Source organism: Jaculus jaculus, chromosome 6 (genome assembly GCF_020740685.1).
Source record: "Jaculus jaculus isolate mJacJac1 chromosome 6, mJacJac1.mat.Y.cur, whole genome shotgun sequence".
Classification (NCBI taxonomy): Eukaryota; Metazoa; Chordata; class Mammalia; order Rodentia; family Dipodidae; genus Jaculus; species Jaculus jaculus.
This window is the reverse complement of record NC_059107.1, coordinates 35,750,352-35,773,570: the sequence shown is the minus strand read 5'-3', so window position 1 is coordinate 35,773,570 and position 23,219 is coordinate 35,750,352. Positions and strand designations below refer to the sequence as shown.

The following is a 23,219-nucleotide window of genomic DNA, read 5'->3' as shown; positions in this document are numbered from 1 at the left end:
TAACTAAGGAGCAAGCAGATGTTACTATTGGACGCCATTAATTAATATGTGAGAGAAACATTGGTTTCTGAGTGTTCTATGAGGTAACAACCATTTAGGAGGCAGGCTTAGTCTAGACAAGGTAAAACTAGTTATTGTAGGAAGGAAGCACTATTTTCTTTTATTCATTTATACTTTGCAAACACGCCTGGTCATCTCTGGCCAGGCAGAAGTGTCAGAGAAACCAACAGGTCCCTGTTACTGGCATCAGGGATACTTGAAGAGGCCAGTGACCAGGTCATCACAACAATATAAGCGAAGGGCAGGAACAAGGAACATTGAGGATGTCCTAGGAACTTGGGAGAGATGTGTGTGGAAACATGCACCACAAATCACCAACAACAGTGTCCCTAATCTGTTTGTAAATGCAAAAATATTGGAACCACAAAGCAAATGAACACAAACAGGCTGCACCTGTCCCTTCTAAAACCTTCTAAAATGTTCCGAAACCTTGGGTGTTCAGAACGTTCTGCCTGTCCATGGTGGAAGGTGGTGGTCCCTGGATCTTTTCAGTGCATCTGGGAGAAAGTTCCATCTCTCTCTCCATGGGGTTTGGCTTCTGCTGTCTCTAGTCAACACTATAAGTTAAGAGACTTGAAATACACTGTTTAGAACCCAAGTTCCCCTCAAGGGAGTTTCCTCCTACCTGCTTTCCCTCACAGTCTCCTAAAACCCTTTCATGTTCTGTTAACTCTCTGAAGACTTGAGCTGGGAGCAAGATAGTGTTTTCACCAATGGTTTTAAAAAGAAACAAGCATGTGTGTGGTGGATGGTCTGTCTCCATTCCCCCCAACACACACACTTCCTTTGTTAAAACAGGGTCTTTCTGTGTAGCCCAGAGTAACCTCAAACTCAAGATCTTCCTGCCTCAGCTTCACAAGTGCTGGGGTTGTACACCGTGCCTGACCCAAAAGAAGCCTTCTCAATGGGCTTCTCCTTCCTTCCCTTGCCTCCACTGGCACCTAATTCAGAGCCCCACAGAAGCACTCTGCCACTCTGCTGCCCCCTCTCCAGGCATTGTGTCTTTCTTTTTCTAACCTCCTGCGACACCTAAAAGGCACCATTACATTTATGAAACATCTCAGTGTTTTGTGTTCATAAGGACTCACATACTTAAAATGGAAACACCTGGTGAAGCTATTGTCTTTTGATGTATAAATGAGCACTGTACACTCCATTTTTAAAAGTTGATGAGTGCACATCACTTGTAGGAAACAATGGATTCCATCATGGCCTCTGGTGTTTTTGATTCTATTCACCCTCAATGTCCACACCTGTCCCTCTCTGTCCTTCTCACTGCTCCCAACACTGCTTGGAAATGGCTGCCATTTGGTTCATGGACAGGGGAAGAGCAAGACTGATTCCACTGTGCTTCAGAGCCCTTTTCCTCCCCCCTCATCTTTGACAGAAGGTCACATCAATTCCAGTTGACATGCCCTCCTGAAGGGACAGGAAGCTGGAGAAGGAGTCAGACAGGAAAGATGTTAGGAAGGGAGAAATTCCCTCCAGATATCATTGCTGCTCAGGTGAGGACCCATTTACTCTATAACCTTTCCAAAGTAGCAATGCTGCCCTCTCCTCCTTGGGAGCATTCTGGAGTTTGCCATGCATCAGGAGAGGGTAGAGCTGCACCAAATCTGCCCACAGAGGTCCTTGTTCAGTGGAGCGTGGGACACATGCACTCTCAAGCACTTATCCGAGGAATTCCCAGCCGAGGCTGTGCGCCCTGGTGTAGGGCAGCCTCCTGCATGAGGCCAGGGCTCCTCCAGAGTTCCTCACCCACTGATGCTGGTCTAGAACCTAACCACATCTGGTATTGACCTACGTCATCTCCACTGACACTTGCTGGTTAGAGGTTGTTCTTGAATTGGAAAGAGACCCTGAATGAAAACAAAAGGCCTGCCTGGAAGAGAGGCCATGGACTTTATTGTGAGCTTCCTCCTACTGATTAGTTCTGACGTCTCTAATGCTCCCTCCCTAGAGATGCCAGGTGATGTATCCAGAGCATGGTCTCACTCAGGAACAGCCATTCATACTCTACACATTGCCTCCTGGGTTGCAAAAAATACATTTTTGAGCTGGGCGTGGTGGTGCACGCCTTTAATCCATGCACTCGGGAGGCAGAGGTAGGAGGATCACTGTGAGTTCGAAGCCATCCTGAGACTTCATAGTGAATTCCAGGTCAGCCTGAGCTAGAGTGAGCCCCTATCTCAACACACACACACACACACACACACACACACACACATATATATACATACATATACATTCATATCATATATATACACACACACACACACACACATATATATGTTTTATTTATTTGAGACACAGGGGTCATGAGGGGGGGGGGAGAGAGAAAGTGTGAATGGGCACTCCAGGGCCTCTAGACACTGCAAACAAACTCTAGATGCATGGTTCACCATGTGCATCTGGCTTACATGGGACCTAGAGAATGGAACCTGGGTCCTTAGGCTTTGCAGGCATGTGCCTTAACCACTAAGCAATCTCTCCAGCCCTCAAAGTATTTTTTATAAATTTATTCGCACGTGGGGGGGGGGATGCTTGGTGGGCACACGAGGGCCTTTCACTGCTTCAAGTGAACACCAGACAATTGGGCCACTTTGTGTCCAGTTTACATGGGTGGCTCAGGGGTTGAACCTAGGCTGGCAGCCTTTGCAAGCCAGCATCTTTAACCGTTGAGCCATCTTCCCAGCCTCGGAGAGCTGTTATATGATCAGTCAGTATCTGTTGTAGTTAGGTTCACATTGCTGGTAGAAATCACCCAAACAAGAGCAGCTTGTGGGAAAAAGAGGTTTATTTTGGCTTACAGCCTCTCGAGGGGAAGCTCCATGACGGCAGGGGGAAACGATGGCATGAGCAGAGGGTGGACATCACCCCCTGGCCAACATAAGGTGGACCATAGCAACAGGAGAGTGTGCCAAACACTGGCATGGGGAAAGTGGCTATAACACCCATAAGCCCACTCCCACAATACACTGCTTCCTGGAGGTGTTAATTCCCAATTCTCCATCAGCTGGGAACCTAGCATTCAGAACACCTAAGTTTAAGGGGGACACCTGAATCAAAGCACCACAGTGCCAGAGTGATAGATTGCATCCCTAGTATATACAAGGCCCTAACCTCAATCCCCACCACCACCGCCCCCCTCCAAAAAAAAAAAAAAGGAAAGAAAAAAGAAAGTCTTTAAACAAATGAAGTTTGAAGTATATATTATAGAGGATGGTCTGTCTTCCATGCTTAGCTGTTTGAGACTCAACAGGCGGAGACTTCTATCCTCTGTGAAACCTTGTTCACTTCTTTGCAATTTCTTTTTTGTTTTTGGTTTTTTGAGGTAGGGTCTCACTCTGGTCCAAGCTGACCTGGAATTAACTATGCAGTCTCAGGGTGGCCTTGAACTCACGGTGATCCTCCTACCTCTGCCTCCCGAGTTCTGGGATTAAATGTGTGCACCACCACACCCGGCTTTCTTTGCAATTTCTTTAAGGACCAGAAAGAGGGTGTTAATATTAGGCCCAAACTCGTAAAAGATTTGTCCAGGGCTGGAAAGATGGCTTTAGCAGTTAAAGCGCTTGTCTGTGAAGCCTAAGGACTTAGGCTCAACTCCCCAGAACCTATGTAAGCCAGATACATATGGTGGCACATGTGGCTGGCGTTCATTTGCAATGGCTAGAGGCCCTGATGCACTCATGGTCTCTTTTCTTTTCATTCCTTTCCTTTCCCTTTCTTTCTCCCTTCCCTTCCTTTCTTTCTCTTCTCCTTTTCTTTAATTAAGTAAAACAGTAAAATATTAAAAACATTGTCCAAACAAGCCCCGTCTCAACACCTTGTGCCAGCCCTGATCTCACCCTGTGGGAGGAAACTGAAGGGGCTGGGACCTCAGTTGCCCCTTCTACTTACTGGGCTGGCAGACGAGTCATGGTCAGGCTGTGTTATTCTGCAATGACAGATGAATCCCCACATCCCAGTGCCATGCACATTGCTTCCTGCTCACACCACCATCCAGCACAGGTGTGGGGATAGCAGGAGCACATCTCTGTTCACCCATTGACTCAAGAACCAGGTGGTTGGCCACCTACCACCTAAAACCTCTCTTGGAAGGTCTCAGCTCGTTGCTTATTTGTTTCTCCCCATTGGCTAGTTTTGGCTCATTGGTTAGGCTCAGAGAGAGACCTTTATTTAACCCTCAAAGGGACTGAAACCCGTTTGCTGAGTAGTGGGTGTTTCCCACATGGTTGACTGACTTTGACCATGTCATGGAGTGATGTAGACATGAGTCATAGAGGCACACAATCCCACCCGTTCAAGTGGGTGAGAATTCAAGGGAGAGCTGTGATGGCTGTGTGCCCATCCCCCATGCCTTGCCTTGGCCTGCTCAGCATATTGGTTGTACCCCTTCTCTTCTGAGCATTGACGGATTTGTTTAGGTTAATTAAGATACCCACCTTGGGCTGGAGAGATGGCTCCGTGGTTAAAAGCTCTTGCTTAAAAAGCCCAGTTGCCTGGGCTCCATTCCCTAGCACCCATGTAAAGCCAGATGCACAAAGTGGCACATGTGTCTGAGGTTTGTTTGAGGTGGCAGGAGGTCCTGGTATGCCCATTCTCATGTGTTCTCTCTCTCTCTTTCTCTCTCTCATATAAATAAATAGAGATACCCACGTCAAATCAACAAAAGAAGACCATGTAACCCATGTCTCTGTTTCCATACGCACTCACTACACTCCTCTACTGGATCGTGCTTCCCACCCCTCACGAACACTGCCATGAAATAATAAAGTACTGTCCGAAACATCTTTCTCTTCCCCTAGTTTGTCACAGGGACCAAAGCTTTTAAAGTGAAAATGGGCATTTAGATTTAGAAAGGACTTGAGCACATGCATACATACACGCAGTATGGAAAATCACCAGGACTGATTGTCTCACGGTAGTTTGGAAGAACAGACATGCTTTTTCTGGGCTAGGAGATGGCTCATCAGTTAAAGGCACTTGCTTACAAAGTCTGCAGACCTGAGTTGGCCCAGGTTTGATTCCCCAATATCCATGAAAATCCAGCTACACAAAGTAAGGTGACACACTGTTCTTGTTTTAACTTGTGTCACCTACACACATTTTCTGTAATGAATACATTGCACCGTTAACCGCTGAGTAACCTCCCAAGCCTCATTTGTATGTGTTTTTTTTTTTTTTGGCAAACATTTTATTTATTTATGAGAGAGAAAGAGAGAGGGAGGGAGGGAGGGAAAGAATGGGCGCGCCAGGGCCTCCTGCCACTGAAAACAAACTCCAGACGCATGCGCCACCATGTGCATCTGGCTTAAGTGGGCCCTGGGGAGTCGAACCTAGGTCCTTAGGCTTCCCAGGCAAGTGCCTTACTGGCCAAGCCATCTCTCCAGCACTCATTTTTTAAAAAACAAAAAAAAAAAACAAGATGGGGTGTCAGGTGAGGTGTCCCTTGACAGAACCCCATCTTGTGAGAGGCTAAGGCAGGAGGTTTCTATGAGATCAAGGCCAGCCTGGGTTCCAGAGTGAGACTGTCTCAGAAACAAAGCAGAAGAACTGAGAGGAGAGGGTGATACGGATTCTAGGAACAACTGGTTGTTCTGTGTGCAGTTCTGACTCGTTGTTAGTTTTAGAGCGATGTTGACATTGTTAATTATTTAGGATCCCAATAGGTACTGAAATCCACAGTGTCCACTTAGGGCAGGTTCCCCAGTGCCTAAAGGGACCATGGGCCTTCGCCCTGTGCCATGTTGCATGGTGAAGCCTCACACTGGCACTGCTTTTGGTTTGCTGGGGACTAACCCAGAACAAACACTGTGATCGCCATCTCCAACGCACAAGGAGTACCATTTGACTCCAATAGGCATGTGTATTGCTAATCTGTACACTACGGTGATGTGTTCCCCCGTGCCTGGTGTGTTATGAGGATGTCACACAGCTCATCCATCACCTCACAATTCCTGGAAGCCAGCAATAGGCACCTTTTGTTTTCTTTTAAGGTAGGGTCTCACCCTAGCTCAAGCTGACCTAGAATTCACTCTGTAGTCTCACGGTGGTCTTGAACTCACAGCAATCCTTTTAGTTCCATTTCCCGAGTGCTGGGATTAAAGGCATTCTCCACCATGCCTGGTAGCACTTTTCTTTTTCTTTTCTTACTTATTTGAGAGAGAGAATGGGCACACCAGGGCCTCTGGCTGCAAACGAATTCCAGACACATGTGCCACCTTGTGCATCTGGCTTACGTGGGTTCTAGGGAATCAAACCTGGGTCCTTGGGCTTCCTAGGCAAGCATCTTAACCACTAAGCCATCTCTCCAGCCCACTTAATGATCTGTCTCACTGTTGAATCCTGTTTGCTCCAAGGGACTTTCCCTATTTTTGCTTCTAATATGTTGATGAATTATTGAAATTTCAATTACTTCTGTTCCCAAATTAGCAAGCTAGAGACATCCCGGACATTTATTATTACAATCTTTCTGTTGGCTTCTACAGAGAGAGGGATGGGGGTTGTGAAGCTGTTCTCTGTCCTTGCCTGGAAGGGCAGTTGTAGGAAGGGCTGGCACAGGGGTGTGGTGGCTCTATGCTGCATTTCTATAAGATTAAACTGCTTTGTAGCCTTGAGTGAGCTGCCCTAGGCATGGTCCTCTGACCCTTAGTATCCACATTTTTGGGGAGTCCATCTGATGTGCAGAACATACAAAACATGAATTCCTAGGGTGCAGGTTTGGAATGTGTTTTTTATTTTATTTTATTTGAGAGAGAGAATGCGAATGAATGAATGGGCATGCCAGGGCCTCCAGCCACTGCAAATGAACTCCATATGCATGTGCCACTTTGTGCCTCTGGCTTATGTGGGTCTTGGGGAATTGAACCTGGTTCCTTAGGCTTTGCAGGCAAGTGCCTTAACCACTAAGCCATCTCTCCAGCCCCTGGAATGTGTGTTTTTGATAAGCCATCTAGGGGTTCTAGTCCATTATGACATTTGGAAACCCTGCCTTAAGTGTCCACATGGCCTTTCTGGCTGGATCTGGTGTCCATTTGTTCATGGCTGTCTTTGGAATCTGTAACAACTTGGTGCTTTGAGACAGACCTTGTGACCTGATGACACATCTGTGATCAGAATTAGCAGGAAGACCGATTTTACCAACTGTCTCCACTTATTTGGAAACTCTTTCCCCTTGGAAGGTACAGAGATGTAACCACAGAGAAGCTGGACTTTGGACGTTTCTGTTCTTTGTGGGGGAGAGGTGAATGTGTGTCTTCAGTAGAATTTGCAGGGCCCTGGGCTGCTTATGCCAAAGGGCTATTTAGATGTTGTTCCCGCTGTTCCAGGGATAGGATGTTCTAGCCTGTCACCTAAGGCTCCATCTTAGCCTCCCCTCCCTCTCTCCCTTCCTCTCTCCCTCCCTCCCTCCCAGTGCAGGCATCTCTTCTAACACATGTGTTCAAATAACTCCAGGTTTTGAAACACTGAAAATCATCAGACACTTATACTCTTCGGTACCCTGTTTGATGCCTTCCCCCCCCCACCCCTTGCCCCCAGAAAAGCCAGCCCTTCATGCATTCACCTCCATTGCCCTGCCTACACTCTCTGTAGTAACGGTCAGCCCGAGATGTCTCCTCCCCTCCCCATATCCCCAACCTGCTGCATGGACCACTTGAGACCCGTGTTTCCAGCATGTCAGTGCACGTGTGCTGAAGATACTGGTCGCTTTCCTCATGTGGGCTCAGTTTCCTAACAGTTGGTGTCTGTCTGCACCGACTATCATTGTACCAAACACTTAGATTGCATGTCGTCTTCATGCTTGTGAGTAACATGATTGATGGGTCAGCAGTGAGTCCAGCTAAGGATACAGGCGAGTTTGGTGGACCCAGCTGATGCAGCATCACAGCGCGTTTGAGCTCTAGCATAAAGGAAAGCTTTGCCATCTGTCCATCTGGCTCTGGCGCTTTTGACCAAGGAAACTGTCAACGCCGTCTAAAGGGATTATGGTTTTAGGTTCGAGAGCTCCAAACTCGACTACAGAGTGTGCAAGCTACAGGCCCCTCCAGCCCCGGTCGTCTCACGTCCGCCAACCGTCCCATTAACCCCAGCACGGGAGAGCTGAGCACCAGCAGCAGCAGCAATGACATTCCCATTGCCAAGGTAGGCCTGGTGGGTGGGAACACGTCTGCTTATCCGAAGGCCCCAGCTGCTTCTGCATCCCACTGCCGCCTGTCTGCAGCCCCGAGGGGCTTCCCCTGCGATGGAGCTCCAGGCCTCCCACGCTGAGCTGCAGGGGGAACGAACTCACTAATCGTTTTAAGTCTCTCTTGGCTGCAACCTGGATGCCAGGTCTCATTAATCAGCCTGCCGGAAAATGTCACAGCTGACAAGTCATTGTGGAGAGTGAGACGTTTTCTGGAGTACTACAATACCTCACAGTGGAAGGGTAGTTGCTCTCAAGGACTAAGGTTCGGTCCCGCGGGGGACCCTGAGTAATGAGCCGATGATCTCCCTGCTCATAAGACCAGCAGCTCTGTCAGCAAAAGAAATCTGTCATAGAGCCAGGGATGGTGGTGCATTCCTGTAATCCCAGCCCCCGGGAGTCGGGGGCCCAAGAAAGTCCCAGACCAGCCAGGGCTACATAACAAGACCTTGTTTCAAGAGACAGAGGGAGGGGGAGGGGAGAGACTGAGGGAGCAAAAGAAGACATCGTGAAAGGCGGGCTGTGATACAGCAGTGGAGCCACCCATTGTCTGCCCCAGCCCCAGTTCATTTGCCCACCTTTCTGCAGAGACCCTGCCAAGTGATGCATGCCCTCGTGCCTGATTGCCCTACTAGCCTCTATAGACAATAAAGTAAGTTAGTAAGTTAGGCAAAACCATTGTTTCTCCTTCAGAAGTGATTTCCTTTGGCTGCCAGGGATCTTTTTGGATGGTCACAGCTGGAGTCCTATTGGCATCTTGTGGCTAGAAGCCAGAGATCTGTAGACTGGTTTAGGATAATTGACAGAAGAGTCCCCGTACACACACATACACACACAAAGTTGTCCAGTCCAAAATAAGCTGAGGTTGGGAACCCCTAAAGTTACGCCGATGGCAGCAGCAGGATTGGACCCATCAGCAGGCATGACTGATGCATAATCATGGCCTCAGCAGTTTTTTCCTGTGAGGGAGTGGGGTACCCTTTTTGATAATTCTTTTATGTTTTGCAGGTTTTTTTTTTTTTCTGTGAGGGAGTGGTGTGCGCTTTTTGATAATTCTTTTATGTTTTAAGATTGCTGAGAGGGTGAAGTTGTCAAAGACCAGATCTGAATCTTCCTCGTCTGATCGGCCAGTCCTCGGCTCGGAAATCAGTAGCATTGGGGTGAGTGCTCGTGAGAAGCCAGGCAGGAAAGGCCCCGTTAGAGCACAGAGACTGTGACTCCTAGGCGACAGAGGAGCTACTGGTGTTCACCTCTAATTATCTCATCGCTGTAGGAAATCATACCTGTTTCTTTCCAGAGTCAAATGAAAAGGTTCAGTGGTTTGCACACGGCAAATTACTTCTTCCTCTTCCAGGGAGATAAACTCCCTCCCTCTCCCATTGAAATCTCCCCGAAAGAAATGATTATTTTGTTGTTGTTAAAATTATAAATATACTTAGTTATTCTAAAAGAAGATAGCCAGGAGTGGTGGCATATGACTTTAATGCCAGCGCTTGGGGACAGAGGTAGGAGGATCACTGTGAATTCAAGGCCAGCCTGGGACTATATAGAGGGAATTCTATGTTAGCTGGGCCTAGAACAATACCCTACCTCAAAAATTAAAGTAAATAAATATAAAAGAAGATAAATTACAAGATAAAATGTGTGTGTGTGTGTGTGTGTGTGTGTGTGTGTGTGTGTGTATTTGTTTGTTTGTTTGGTTTTACGAGGTAGGGTCTCTCTGTAGCCCAGGCTGACCTGGAATTCACTCTGTAGTCTCAGGGTGGCCTTGAACTCGCAGAGATCCTCCTACCTGTGCCTCCCAAGTGCTGGGATGAAAGGTGTGCACCACCACGCCCAGCCAGGTAAAATGTTTTTAGCTTTCTAGTACAATATTCTTTTTATTGATCATTGTAATACAGGCATAGAATGTATTTTATCATAACCCCTTCCCACCCTCCTTCAAGCTGACCACTCTGACATCTTTTAATATTCTTTTTTTATCTAAGGATTTCTGATAATATTTCAGTTATACAATTATATCCTTCTATTTTAAAAATATTTCATTTTTATTTATTTGAGAGAGAGAGAATGAGTACATCAGGGCTTCCAGCCACTGCAAACTAACTCCAGACACACACACCACTGAGTGTATCTGGATTACATAGGTCTTGGGGAATCAAACCTGGGTCCTTTGGCTTTGCAGGCAAGTGCTTTAACTGCTAAGCCATCACTCCAGCCCCTTTCTAATTTTTTAACTTTTAATTGACAGTCTCCATATACACAATATACCCTGATCATACTCCCCTCTCTCCATCCTCCTTTGTCATGCCTCCCCTGTCTGCCCTCCACTGAACTCCCTCAGGGGGGGAAAAAAAAAGACTTGAGTCTAGTTACTGATGATGTTGATGAAAGTCTTGAAGCTACTTCACCTCCTCCCACTTCCACACTGCCTGCCCCCCACCCCCCATTGAGACCTAGGGAGTCACAACCTCCAAAAGAACTGTGCCTTATGTACACCCTTTTGGAAGAACATGCCCTCCAGTGAGGGTGAATGAATGCTGCCTTTGAAGTGTGGCCCAATGCTGGCACTGACCAGAACCTGCCAGTTTAGTTGCCAGGGTTTTCAGTATTGCAGCCTGTGAGACCCCCTGGGGTGTAAGAGCTGGTGGAGAGAGACCAGGGAGTCATTGCAGTTACTCTTTAAGACCCGACCTGAAGCAGAGGGGACCCACCCTAGGAGAGGCAACGTGAAAACCACGTTAAGGCTCCAATTAAAGATTTTGGACTAAGCAAAAACTGTTCGCATGCAGACTCCATGCCAAATGCAAACTGTCAATGGAGGGACCCAGCCTCTCTCCTTGGCAGGTTACCAAACACAATGGCCTATGATTGGCAAGGGGTCAGGATAGAGGAAGGAAGCCCAGTTGTGTTCAAAGTCCTAAGCTTTCAGGACTCTAAGGACACTTGAGCTCCCATTCTTGGTGCTTGGCATCACATCTTGTGGGAATGCAGCTGGGTTTGGATCATGTGCTGCTTTCATTGTACTTATTTTTTTTTAAGTTATTTTAGAGAAAGAGAGAGAAAGAATGGGCACTCCAGGACCTCAGCCACTTCAATTGAACTCTAGACACCTGCTGCGGTGCTGGGGAATTGAACCCAGACCAACAGGTCTTGTAAGGAAGCCACCTTTAACTGCCAGCCTCTAACCACTGAGCCCCTGTGTAATTCTCACATAAAACAAACTAAGTATAGGGCCAGAGAGACGGCTTAGCGGTTAAGCTGTTTTCCTGTGAAGGCTAAGGACCCATGTTCGACTCTCTAGATCCCACGTTAGGCAGACACACAAAGGTGAGGCAAACACAAGGTCGCACATGCCCACTAGGTGTTACAAGTGTCTGGAGTTGAATTACAGTGGCTGAGGCCCTGGCATGCCAATTCTGTCTCTCTCTCTGAAATAAAATATTTAAAAAAAAAATAGATTTATACAAATTGAGACCCATTTGGGTGACCATTTTGTGGTACCACATTCTCAAGGAATCTTAGCCTCAAATTGTATGTGTACAGTATGTTTGGGGACCAGCTCTTTGTGTGACATCTCCGGAGGGGAAGTAACACTCTTTCTTACAGGTATCCAACAGTGTGGCGGAACACCTGGCCCACTCACTTCAAGACTGCTCCAACATCCAAGAAATTTTCCAGACACTTTACTCGCATGGTTCTGCCATCTCGGAGAGCAAGATTAGAGAGTTTGAGGTGGAAACGGAAAGATTGAATAGGTAAGGAGCTATCCCTACCTATTGGGCTGGGAGATGGGACTTGCTCCTTCCCTCCCTTACCAAAGGTGTTCCCACGTTGACGTGTGAATTATGGCCTGGAATGAGACTGCAGGTTGCGACACAGGAGTGTTTGTAGCAGTCAGGGCCAGTGTCCTAGGACTGTGACCTGTATTCACCCAGAGCTTTGAGCTTAAATTCCACACATGCTTATAGCTCTGCTGTCCCTGTTTCAAATTCTTAGTCTTTTATGAGCAAAGGTCCTGTTTTTTTGTTTTTCCTATAGATCTTGTGAATTTCATAGTGAGTCTGGAGAGAAGCCCATAGGGAGTGTCAGCTGGGTCATAGATGGCTGCCACGCCTGCAGGCCTGGGCTGCGGAGAATCACAGAGGGAAATCCTAGAAGGTTGAGTCAGAGTCCCAGGGGCGCCTGCACTTAGCAGGAAGTAGCAACAGGGATGTGATGGAGATGTTTCCGAGGGTTGCTGAATCTTACTTATGCTGTTTGCCAGCGTCCCTGACTTAGTCCTCGCATCCTACCTTAACTGCCCCACGTAGAAGGAAGTTAGCCTATGTCCAGTTCTATAGGTTTTCCCCAGTGAGAGTGTGCGCTCCTGCTGCCTGGCAAAAATGGGCTCGTATGTTATCCTCGCCCCGAGGAGGCCAAGGACCTGGGCCAAACCGTGGCAACCGCTCTGACTCAGACGTGGTTCTGTGGTAACAGAATGGCCCATTGGACCACACCCAACTGTGGTGTGGCTGTCTTGATGTGCCAGTCCTTGGTGGGAGAGCTCAGTCAGAACTTGGAACCTTAGGAGCTAATCAAGAAGAAATGCGAGGATTACTCCCCATCCGCCGCTCTCGGTATGGCAAAATGGAATAAACTAAATCTCATGTTGGTCCTCCCTGACTTGAAGCTGTTTAATACAGTTCTCGAGAACTACGGAGCTGTGGCAGTCCGGGTCATTTTAAGTCTCGAAATTAAATGGCGTTTCCTTATTAAATCCTTAATACTTTGCAGTGACAATCCTGATGATTACCTTGTTGCAATGAAGCAGAAGCTATTTTCATAGTATCACTGGCCAGGGAATGCTTAAAAATTGAATCAGATATGTCCTTTGCAATTTAATGAAGCCCGATGCCTTCAGGGGACGCATTGTAGCGAGGATCTCCTCTCTCTACCAGATCTGCTCTGTGGCTGAACCTGGGGAGGCGCCTTGCTTCTCACTTGTGTGCTCCACAGGAGAGAACAAAGAGTCGGCCCTGGAAGCTACTGGAAGCTATCACTGTGTGTTTAGCAGTTTGTAGTGGGCTCACAGAAAACCACGTAATCTGCAACTTGTGAGGATAAGGCTTGTCTCATTTTGCAAATGAGAAACAAGGGCTTTGAATTTGGCAGTTGAGTGAAGTAAAGCCCAGAGCCGTGAAGTAGCCGAGGCAGAAGGCCCATCCTTGCCCTTTAGCCTCACTTGGCTGTCATGTGGTCACAGATGCGAGTGGAACCTCGTTCTTAGGACTGATCTACCAATACGTCCTAATATGTGTTATTTAACTCTGTCTGTCTGTCTGAACACTAGAGGCTTATTCCTATTTAAGAAAAAACTCCCAAAAAACAAGGGCTGGGAAGGTGGGTTAGCTGTTAAAGGTAGTTGCTTGCAAAGCCTGTCAGCATGAGTTCAGTCCCCCAGCACCTACCTAAAGCCAGTTGCAAAGTGGCACAATGGGATCTGTGAGCAGATGGCAACCATGCTGATGGGACCCGCGTACTAGAGGACCCACAGCCTTATGGGCCAGCTTGTTTGCTGTTTGTTTTCAGTGGCACCCTTGAGATTGTCCTCTGACTTTGAGCATGCCCAGACATCCATGCACATACAAATAATAATTTTTTAAATCATTTTTATTTACTTAAAAGAGAGAATGGGCACACCAGGGCCTCTAGCCACTGAAAACGAACTCCAGACTCATGTGCCATCTTGTGCACCTGGTTTACGTGGATCCTGGGGAATTGGACCTGGGGTTGTTTGGCTTTGCAGGTAAGTGCCTTAACTACCAAGCCATCTCCCCAGCCCCAAATAATTATTTTTAAAAAACTGATAGGCTTTCATCCCAGTACTCGGGAGGCAGAGGTAGGAGGATTGCCATGAGTTCAAGGCCACCCTGAGACTACATAGTGAATTCCAGGTCAGCCTGAGCTAGAGTGACACCCTACCTCGAACAAAAACAAAAACAAAGAGCAACAATAAAAATCCCCAAACTGATAGCTTTTGGAATGTTAAAGTAGAGATGGCTTGTGACCCCACATGTCATGAAGCAGATGATTTCTAAGATTAGCACTGGGAAAGGGGTCCTAGATAAGGAAAGGTTGGGAGCTATGGGAACAGAAAGCACCTTAAAGTAATAGACAGGATAAAACCACCATCAGGGTAAGTGTTGGCAGAGGAGTGGACCCAATTCTGAGCTCTGAGGAAACACCACACCTCACAGCCTTAAGACAAGAGGAGACTGAGAAGAAATTACCAATGAGGCAGGAACAAAGCCAACAAGGATGTCCTGACCTGAGGGAGGGAGGCATTTCAAGCAGGGACATCTGAGACTTGGCCATATGGAAATCTATGAGCAGGGTAAATGGTTTCTTAGGGTGACTGGACTTGCAAATGAGAGAGTGAGGACTATTTGAAGAAGTCAAAATGAACAAGGGCAGGAACCCCTTCCTGTGACCCACAGGTCTTTGTTAGGCTCTCACCATTTGTTTCCCACATAGGTGAGTGTCTCCATATTTAAGACTAGGGCTCAAGGCAAATGGTTTCCAAACCCCATAGCACTGTAAGAGTCACTTATATTTTGTAAGTGTTAGCCCCAAGTCTCTAGAACACTTGATGCTCTGAGTACTACCAAAGATTATCTCATAGAAAACAAATCATCACACCTATATCCTGGGACAGGAAATGGATGATCTGGAGATGTTTGTTTGTTTGTTTATGATTGGTTTTCTGACTTGACCTCAAATTCACTGGCCCTGACAATACAGTTCTGATAAAAACCTCTATGTTCTCACTGCTGATCTCACTGGTCATTGGAGTTGCTGGACGCCCCACCTAGAAGTATCTTTGTACATGCTCACAGTTGCTGGTCCGTTTAGTGTAGTAGTCCTCTTCCCATTGCTGGGGCAAAGCACCTGACCCAAAGCAACTGGTGGGAGGAAAGAGGATGTATTTTGGCTGACAGTCTTGAGGAGAGGGGTCATGATGGCAGGGGAAAGCCCAGCACCAGCAGAGGCTGGCCATCGCCTGTGCCACAACAGGTGGAAAACAGCAGCAGTAGAGTGAGCCAAGTTCTGGCAAAGGGGAGCTGGTTATAACACCCCTAACTTGCACCCAACAATACACCTCCAGCAAGGCTCCACCTCCTTCCTGAACTGCCATCAGCTGGGAACCAAGCATTCCAAATATATGAGTTTATGGAGGATACCTGATTCAAAGTACCACTGTGAATTTCCCGCTTGCTCACTGATCCTTCTGTTGCTTGTGTCCTGCAGTGTGGGGGTCAGAGAGCAGGATCTGGGGCTGGAGAGATGGCTTAGTGGTTAAGGAACTTGTCTGCAAAGCCTAAAGACCTAGGTTCAATTCCCAGGTACCCATGTAAAGCCAGCTGCACAAGGTGGTGCAGACATCTGGAATTCGTTTGCAGTGGCTAGGGATCCTGGCATGTATTCTCTCTGCCTCTCTCTTTCTCTCTCAAATAAATAAATAAAATACTTAAAAAAATAAATAAAAAAAAACATAATTTAATGAAAAGAGAGAGCAGAACCTGGAACTTAAACTGCTTGCTTAAATTCTAGACCAAGGAACTTGACCTCTCAGTCTCTCTATCTTCTCATCTGGGCCACAAGGACAAAAGAGTCACACTGGATTTGGCAGGCTGCTGGGAGGATGTCTAAGCAAAGGCTCAGAGGCAGTAGCTAGCAGCTAGTACCACCATGTGTGGGTTATTGTCTTGTACTGGATGGCTCATTGTAGCATACTGGCGTTATCCTTTGAGGACCTTAAGGTCCTAACTGTGTGGCCTTCTTAGGTACAGTCCCACAGCCTCACATGGCACTAGGCACATGGTGTGTGTGAGCATAGCTGTGTAGGAAATAATCAAGGGCTTATTTTAATTTACCTGTGTATGTGTGTGGGCGGGTGGGGGGGGATGGGGCTAGAGTCTCTTGTTACTACAAAAAAAAAATGCTAATCTGGCTTTTGTGGGTACTGGGGAATTGAACCCAGGCCAGTAGGCTTTATAAGCAAGCACCTTTAACCACAGAACAATTTCCCCAGTCCCCAGAGGCATATTTTTGAGTCACACCGAATTTAATGATTCTTTCATTTCAAGTTGTTTCCTTGATAGTTTTGTGCCAAAAGTATTTGCTGAACTATCCAACAAGCCCATATCACCTTAACCTCCACTTCTGGCCCCACATATAAACGACACAATTCAAAGCCTCATGAATCCCTGTGTGAAAAATGCTGTTTCTTTTTTTCACAGCCGTATTGAACATCTCAAGTCGCAAAATGACCTCCTCACCATCACCCTGGAGGAATGCAAAAGCAACGCGGAGAGGATGAGCATGCTGGTGGGGAAGTACGAGTCCAACGCCACGGCACTGAGGCTGGCCTTGCAGTACAGGTAGGAAAGCCAGCGCCTCGGCGTTCTCGCAGCCACTTCGTTATACGTGCGGCCATGGTTCTCTTCTGCGTACAAGTGGAAACCCAGCTTTTAAAAGATATAACTGAAGGGCTCAGACCAGCAGGTCTTAGTGCAGCTCGTTTTGAGAAGCAATTTGTGCCCCTCAGCAACGGAGAGAACATGCTATCAGTACACAAGTTATAAGCCTCCATTATTATTTTACTTGATTTACACTACTCAGCATTAACAGTGTTGCTATGGCATATTTACTTGTTCTTTATGATCTTCATTCATAATCATATATTTTGCATCGTAAAATCTGTTTCTTCAGTTTCTCATAGTTTTTCTCATTTGTTTTCATCACTAGGGATTGACATTTTTTCTACATCTTAGTCAAGTGCTCTATCACCCAGCTATAGCCTAAGCCCTGTCATATTCTTTTTCTTTTTGTTCTTACTTGTTTTTGTTTTTCTTTTTTGAGGTAGGGTCGCACTCTAGCTCAGGTTACCTGAACTTTGCTATGTAGTCCCAGGCTGGCCTCGAACTCATAGTGATCCTCTGTCTCCCGAGTGCTGGGATTAAAGACATGCATCACCACGCCTGGTTCCTGTCATGTTCTTTCAGTGTTGCTGAATAGTCTTCATTTAGATTAAGTGGCTTTACCCTCTGCATCTTTTATGTATTAGACTTTGTGTCCTCATTTCTCTAAAAGAATTTTGAGGATTTTTTTCAATGGGGAATAGCTTCATATGGAAAGATTTTCATTCTTTGGAATACTTTCTTTGGGATAGAAATCTCTGAAGTGGGAATTACAGGTCCCTAAAGATATGAATATTTCATAGCTCTTCAGGCATTCCAGCAATTGTTTCTCCACTCCCCCCCATAAAAACAGCAAGCCAGTTTAAATAAAAGCCTCCAGTTAGTTCATTTGTAAGTGGTATGTGAATGTCCTATTTTTTTTTCTGCCTCATCAGCTTTGGAATGTATATGTTTTTAAATGAAGGCTTGTGAAAACTACAAAGCTATTTCTTGCTATATTCTTAGGTTTATTTTGTTAGTGTCCTTACTTAACCTGAGTTGCCAAGGTCTCAGACCAGGTGATTGTGTCCTTATATGAAGTTCACGTTGTTTCATGAAATTTTGTTGTCGCTTAAAAAAAATCAAACCAACCAATAAAACCAAGGCAGGAGCCTTTGTCCCGGCTGGCAGACACCCAAAGCAAGCAGAGCGCTCTCCTTTGATGACTGAGCAGTGCCCACAGTCGGCCTTTGTCTCAGAGGGCTTTCCGCACGTGAGCCCATCCTCCAGGATGACCTGTCTGGCACCTTTAACCTGAAACACAGACCACCCTCACAGGGAGGCCTGCACCTCACACTGGTGATGTGACCCTTTAACTTTGGGGGAAGAATGATGAAAATGAAAACCATCAAAAACAGACAGCTAACCAAGTACATGTTGACTAAAGCAGTGTTTCACTTGCTCAGCTCGGAGTCGCTCATAAGTAGTTGCTTACCGAGGAAATCTTGCCCCTGTGGCAGTCACGTGAGGACCACCCAGGTGTCAGGTGTGGGTATGTTTGTCTCCCAGGCAGGGGGGCTGTTTTGGGTGTTTGCCTGCACAAAGTCATGATCCTCCTGCCTTGTCCTACCGAGTGTGGGGATTTTAGATGCGTGATTGTTGCAGTCACTGTCTAGTTGCTGGGGCAAAAACACCTGACCAGAAGCCATTTCTGGGAGGAAAGGGATAGTTTCAGCTCTAGTCCCGAGAGCAAGCTTCATCGTGGTGGGGAGGACATGGTATAAACCAGATGGAAGAGGAAGGACATAGTCTAAGTGAGCTAGCTAGCCCTGGCAAGGGGGAGCTGGCTGTAACACCATTTAAGCCCACCTCTAGCAGCACCCCTCTTCCAACAAGGCTCTAGCTCCCCAAATGCCACCAGCTGGGGGCCATGCATTCAAAACACACGAGGTCATGGAGGACATCTCATTTCAAATACTGTGTTGTGGGTTGTGCTTGGCTCAGTGGCAAAACTCTGATATACTTTTCCCAATGGGAGATGGCTTCTCAGAAGAATGACTTGTTTTTCCTTCTCTTGGAAATCCAAACTGAGCCTCTTGTGACAAAGGATGTGAGAACCCATGTTTCTACATGTTTACTAGAACTTTCTGGGATGATGGGGTTCTCCATCTGGGCTGACTGTCGTGGTAGCCCTTGCGCATGTGAAGTTCTGCCACTGTGATAGGATTGCAGTCGGGTTCACATTGCTGGCAGAAATCACCCGACCAAAAGCAGCTTGTGGGGTAGGGGGAAGATTTATTTTGGCTTACAGGCTTGAGGAAAAGCTCCATGATAGGGAATGAGCAGAGAGAGAGGGTGGGTGGATATCACCCCCTGGCCAACATCACGTGGACAACAGTAACAGGAGAGTATGCCAAACACTGGCAAGGGGAAACTGGCTGTAACACCCATAAGTCAGCCCCCAACAATACACTGCCTCTAGGAGGCGTTAATTCCCAAATCTCCATCAGCTGGGAACCTAGCATTCAGAACACCTAAATTTATGGGGGATACCTGAATCAAACCACCACAGATGGTAATTTCCCATTTTATGCAACTTAAAAACTTTCTTGAATCAGCACATGTAGCTAATGGCTACTGTAAAGCGCAGGCTTAGGTTCAGATCATCTCTCTTCTAAGGGTGTTGTGCGGCCTATTGATTGTGGTGTGACTAGTTACTTTGTCACAGGTGAGAGGACTTGGTTCAATGTATGGGGCTCAGGATCTTGGGAGGTTCTGAAGATCAGGCTGAGGGCCAGGGCTGAGGCTCTAGGGGCTGTTCAAGAGGCTCACTGGTGGGAGATCTCAGTTCCTCCCTGGCTAGATGCTAGAAGCCTGAGTTCTTCACCCCATGGGACTTTCCATAAGGCTACTCAAGATATGGCATCCAGCTTCCTCTAGAGAGGTCTGTTTTAGTCAGGGTTCTCTTGAGGAATAGAACTAATACAATGTGGATTGGGCTGGAGGGATGGCTTAGCGGTTACAGCGTTTGCCTGAAAAGCCAAAGGACCCAGATTCGATGTCCCAGGACCCATGTTAGCCAGATGCATAGGGAGAGCATGAGTCTGGAGTTCGTTTTCAGTGGCTGGAGGCCCTGATGCACCCATTCTGTCTCTCTCCCTTTCCCTCTCCCTCTCCCTTTGTCAAATAAATAAGAATAAAGCATGTTAAAAACAGGTGGATTTATTGTCACAAGAGACAGGCTGGGAAGTCCAACAGCAGTTGTCCACATACTGGAATGTTGGAGAATCCACCAGCTTCTCAATCCACAAGCTGGATGCAGGCTAAAGAGTCCTAGGACCAGTAGCTGCTTCATCCATGTACCTGGATGCAGGCTGGAAAATCACTTGGTCCACGAGGCTGAGATACATGTGACACATTGTGCATTTGGCTTTATGTGGGTACTGGGGAATAGAACCTGGGTCCTTTGGCTTTGCAGGCAAACACCTTAACCACTGAGCCGTGTCTCTAAGCTGGTGTTTTCTAACAACCTAGCCCTAGAAGAAGCCTATCATCACTTTTGCCCCCTTCTGTTAGTCACATGGATCGACATTGTTACAGTGGTAGGAGACAGCAGAGTGTGGATTCCAGGATGTGGGTCGTGTTGGAGGCTGAGGACCTCTGGTGTGTCACATGTCTCTCAGCGATTTATCAAAAGGATGCCCTACTTGGCCCTCCCACCATTATCACTACTTAAATATTTTTCTAGAAGCCAAGTTTTAATTTGTTTTAAATAATAATAATTTTAAAAAGGCAGTAGTGGCAGGCCACTGGTTTCTGCAGGGAACATCCTAGGTGTTTTCTCCCTTATGCGAATGGCAAGGCGGGAGCGGATCCTGAATTGCGTCCTGCCTGGGAAACAGAGGTGCTAGTGGCGACGGTTACTCTCTCCTCCTGAGCCGAAGATGCGCTGTGCTTCTCTTTCAGTGAGCAGTGTATCGAAGCCTACGAACTCCTGCTGGCGCTGGCCGAGAGCGAGCAGAGCCTCATCCTGGGGCAGTTCCGGGCGGCTGGCGTGGGCTCCTCCCCTAGTAAGTGTCCCGCGAGTCCCTCCCTCCTCCTCGTCAGTCCCGTTTCCCGCTTTTTATTCCTCCACCTCCTCCTGCACCGTGGCTCTGAGTCACTGCCCGGCAACATGAAATACGCTCGTCAGCCGTGTGTTTCATTGTCCCCCGTGACTGAGTGGGTAAATTGTTGACGTTAAATGAAGCAAGAACTGGAGTAGAAGCAGGATCACAGACAAGTTAAAGCAAACAAGCTCTCGTAGGAAACATATTCTCTGGGCTGACAGTAAGACCCGATGGACTGGGGGTTTCTTCCGGTGATTCGAGGGACTGACACTGTCACTGACGCTGCTTGACCAAGGTCCCTCTGTTAACCGCTATGTATACTGCCTTTTGTTCTTTTTTGCTGCCGTTGTTGTTGTTGTTCACCTTATGGGCTGGGCTGTTTCCTGGGGTAGTAGTTAGATCTTCCTGGGACAAAACGCCTGACCAGAAGCAGCGGGTAGGTGAAAAGGTTTTATTTCGGCTTCTGGTGTCACAGGGAAGTTTCAATGTGGCAGAGCAGGCATCCAGGGTGTCACATCTCGTCACAGCAGCTTGGAAATAGCAGCCAGAGTGAGCTAGCCATCAACACCCAGTGGGCTGGAGTAGTAACCCCCAAGGCCCGCCCTCAGGGACACGCCTCCTCCAATAAGGCTCCACCGGCTGGGGATTGAGTCTGAGGCTTCACGCAAACATGTGAGGCTATGGGCACACTTCCAACTACCACACGTGAATTTGTTCCTTGGAATAGTCATGAAGGAAGCATGGGTTCCCTCTACCTTAGTTCAAAATGAGTGGTGGGCACAGAAGTGTGCTCATGCCCACCCTAGCTCTTCCATGAGCCTGGCCCGCTGTGGAGCAATGGTGCATGTGCTGTGTACATCACCCCCACTGTATCTTCCCCCAGCCATATGGGTCGGTGCCCTACTGGCTTGACTTATACCACTGAGTCCACATGGCAACCACTTCTCTTTGTCTTATCCCTTGATTTTAGCCAAGTAGGAAGACAGTTTAATTGAAAGCACCCTAGCTTAGCCACTTACTGTACTGATATGAAGGGGTCCACAGTAGAGACTGTGCTGGAGAGAAGAGACAAAGGGAGAGACTTTGCCAATACCCTCACTGCGGAACTGGGCCCTGGACACAGGCTCGCTTATGCTTGGTAGCAGTGGCCTCTTTGGAGAAGTAACAGCAGGTCCACACAGTTGAAGCGATCAGGTAACTCCTGAGAGCCTTCTAAGGTAGGTAGTGTGGGCCAGCCAGACGTCCTCCCTGCAGTGACCTGGCCATCTGTCAGGCAGTACTTCTGAGCTGTGAGCTTGGAGGGTGCAAGCTCTTAATGAAGGGGTTTGGGCTTCCACTAGAAATCGTCCTTCAGAGACCCTACCACAAAGGCCACCCCAGGTGCCTTTTGAGTAAATCTTTGCCAGCTCTAGGGTCTAACTTTCGCTATGAAAACTTACTTTTTTTTTTTTTTCTTTTTTCCTGAGGTAGGGTTTCACTCTAACCCAGGCTGGTAGGGAATTCACTCTGTATCGCCATACCGGTCTCAATCTCATACTGATCATCCTGCCTCAGCCTTCGCTGGGCTTGTACCACCATGCCTGGTGCCTCCCTGGGTTGTGACACTCGCAGGAATCTGAATCAAATCCAAAGGAGAGGGCTGGGGAGATGGCTCAGTGATTAAGGTGCTTGTCTGCAAAGTCAAAGGACCCAGGTTCGATTCCGCAGGACACATGTAAGCCAGATACACAAGATGAACGTTGGAGTTCATTTGTAGTGGCTGGAGGCCCTAGCATACCGCTCTCTCTGACTCTGTCAAATAAATTAATAAAAATAAAATATATTTTTAAAAAACTCCAAAGGAGAGCTGGGCATGGTGGCGCATGCCTTTAATCCCAGCACTCGGGAGGCAGAGGTAGGAGGATCGCCATGAGTTTGAGGCCTCCCTGAGACTCCATAGTGAATTCCAGGTCAGCCTGAGCTAGTGAGACACTACCTTGGAAACACCCCCCCCAAAAAAAAAAATCTAAAGGAGAGAGCTGAAGCAGGGCACTATTGTCCTTGGTGGCACCTAAGTTCTTGCACAAGGGAGCACCCCTCATTTGTATGGGTAACCCTCCCCGCCCACCCTCGCATCCCTCCCCCTTCGGTTAATGTCTCACCATCCCAGCCCAGAAGTAGGAGCACTGCCAACATTTCCATTTGAAGCCTCGTTTTTCAAGGTCTCTTAACTGAGCCATAAAACTTTACTCCTCACGTGAAACAGATACTAAAATGATCTTGGCCTCATGTCAGGTTTTATATGTACGTATCAAGGAGAACCATCAATTAAAGGGGGGAAAAAAAATCAATCGCTTTCTAGTTTGTATCTGAGAAATATCTTCGCTCATACCACGTACAAAAACACACACTTCAATTAGGCACATACCTACGCAGTGCAGT

At 47.3% G+C, this 23,219-nt stretch overlaps 1 protein-coding gene across 6 annotated transcripts in view; it reads left to right on the top strand.

Annotated features, from left to right (window-relative positions):
- The window catches only part of Mcc (MCC regulator of WNT signaling pathway), a 274,857-nt gene that overhangs the window by 214,601 nt on the left and 37,037 nt on the right, over positions 1-23,219 (top strand). For all 6 annotated transcript variants that reach the window (XM_004665096.2, XM_045151945.1, XM_045151948.1 and 3 more), the window contains exons 7-11: positions 8,059-8,205; positions 9,319-9,408; positions 11,858-12,006; positions 16,531-16,671; positions 20,656-20,759. In XM_004665096.2, coding sequence (XP_004665153.1) covers positions 8,059-8,205; positions 9,319-9,408; positions 11,858-12,006; positions 16,531-16,671; positions 20,656-20,759 — 631 coding nt within the window. The remainder of the gene's footprint in view (positions 1-8,058; positions 8,206-9,318; positions 9,409-11,857; positions 12,007-16,530; positions 16,672-20,655; positions 20,760-23,219) is intronic.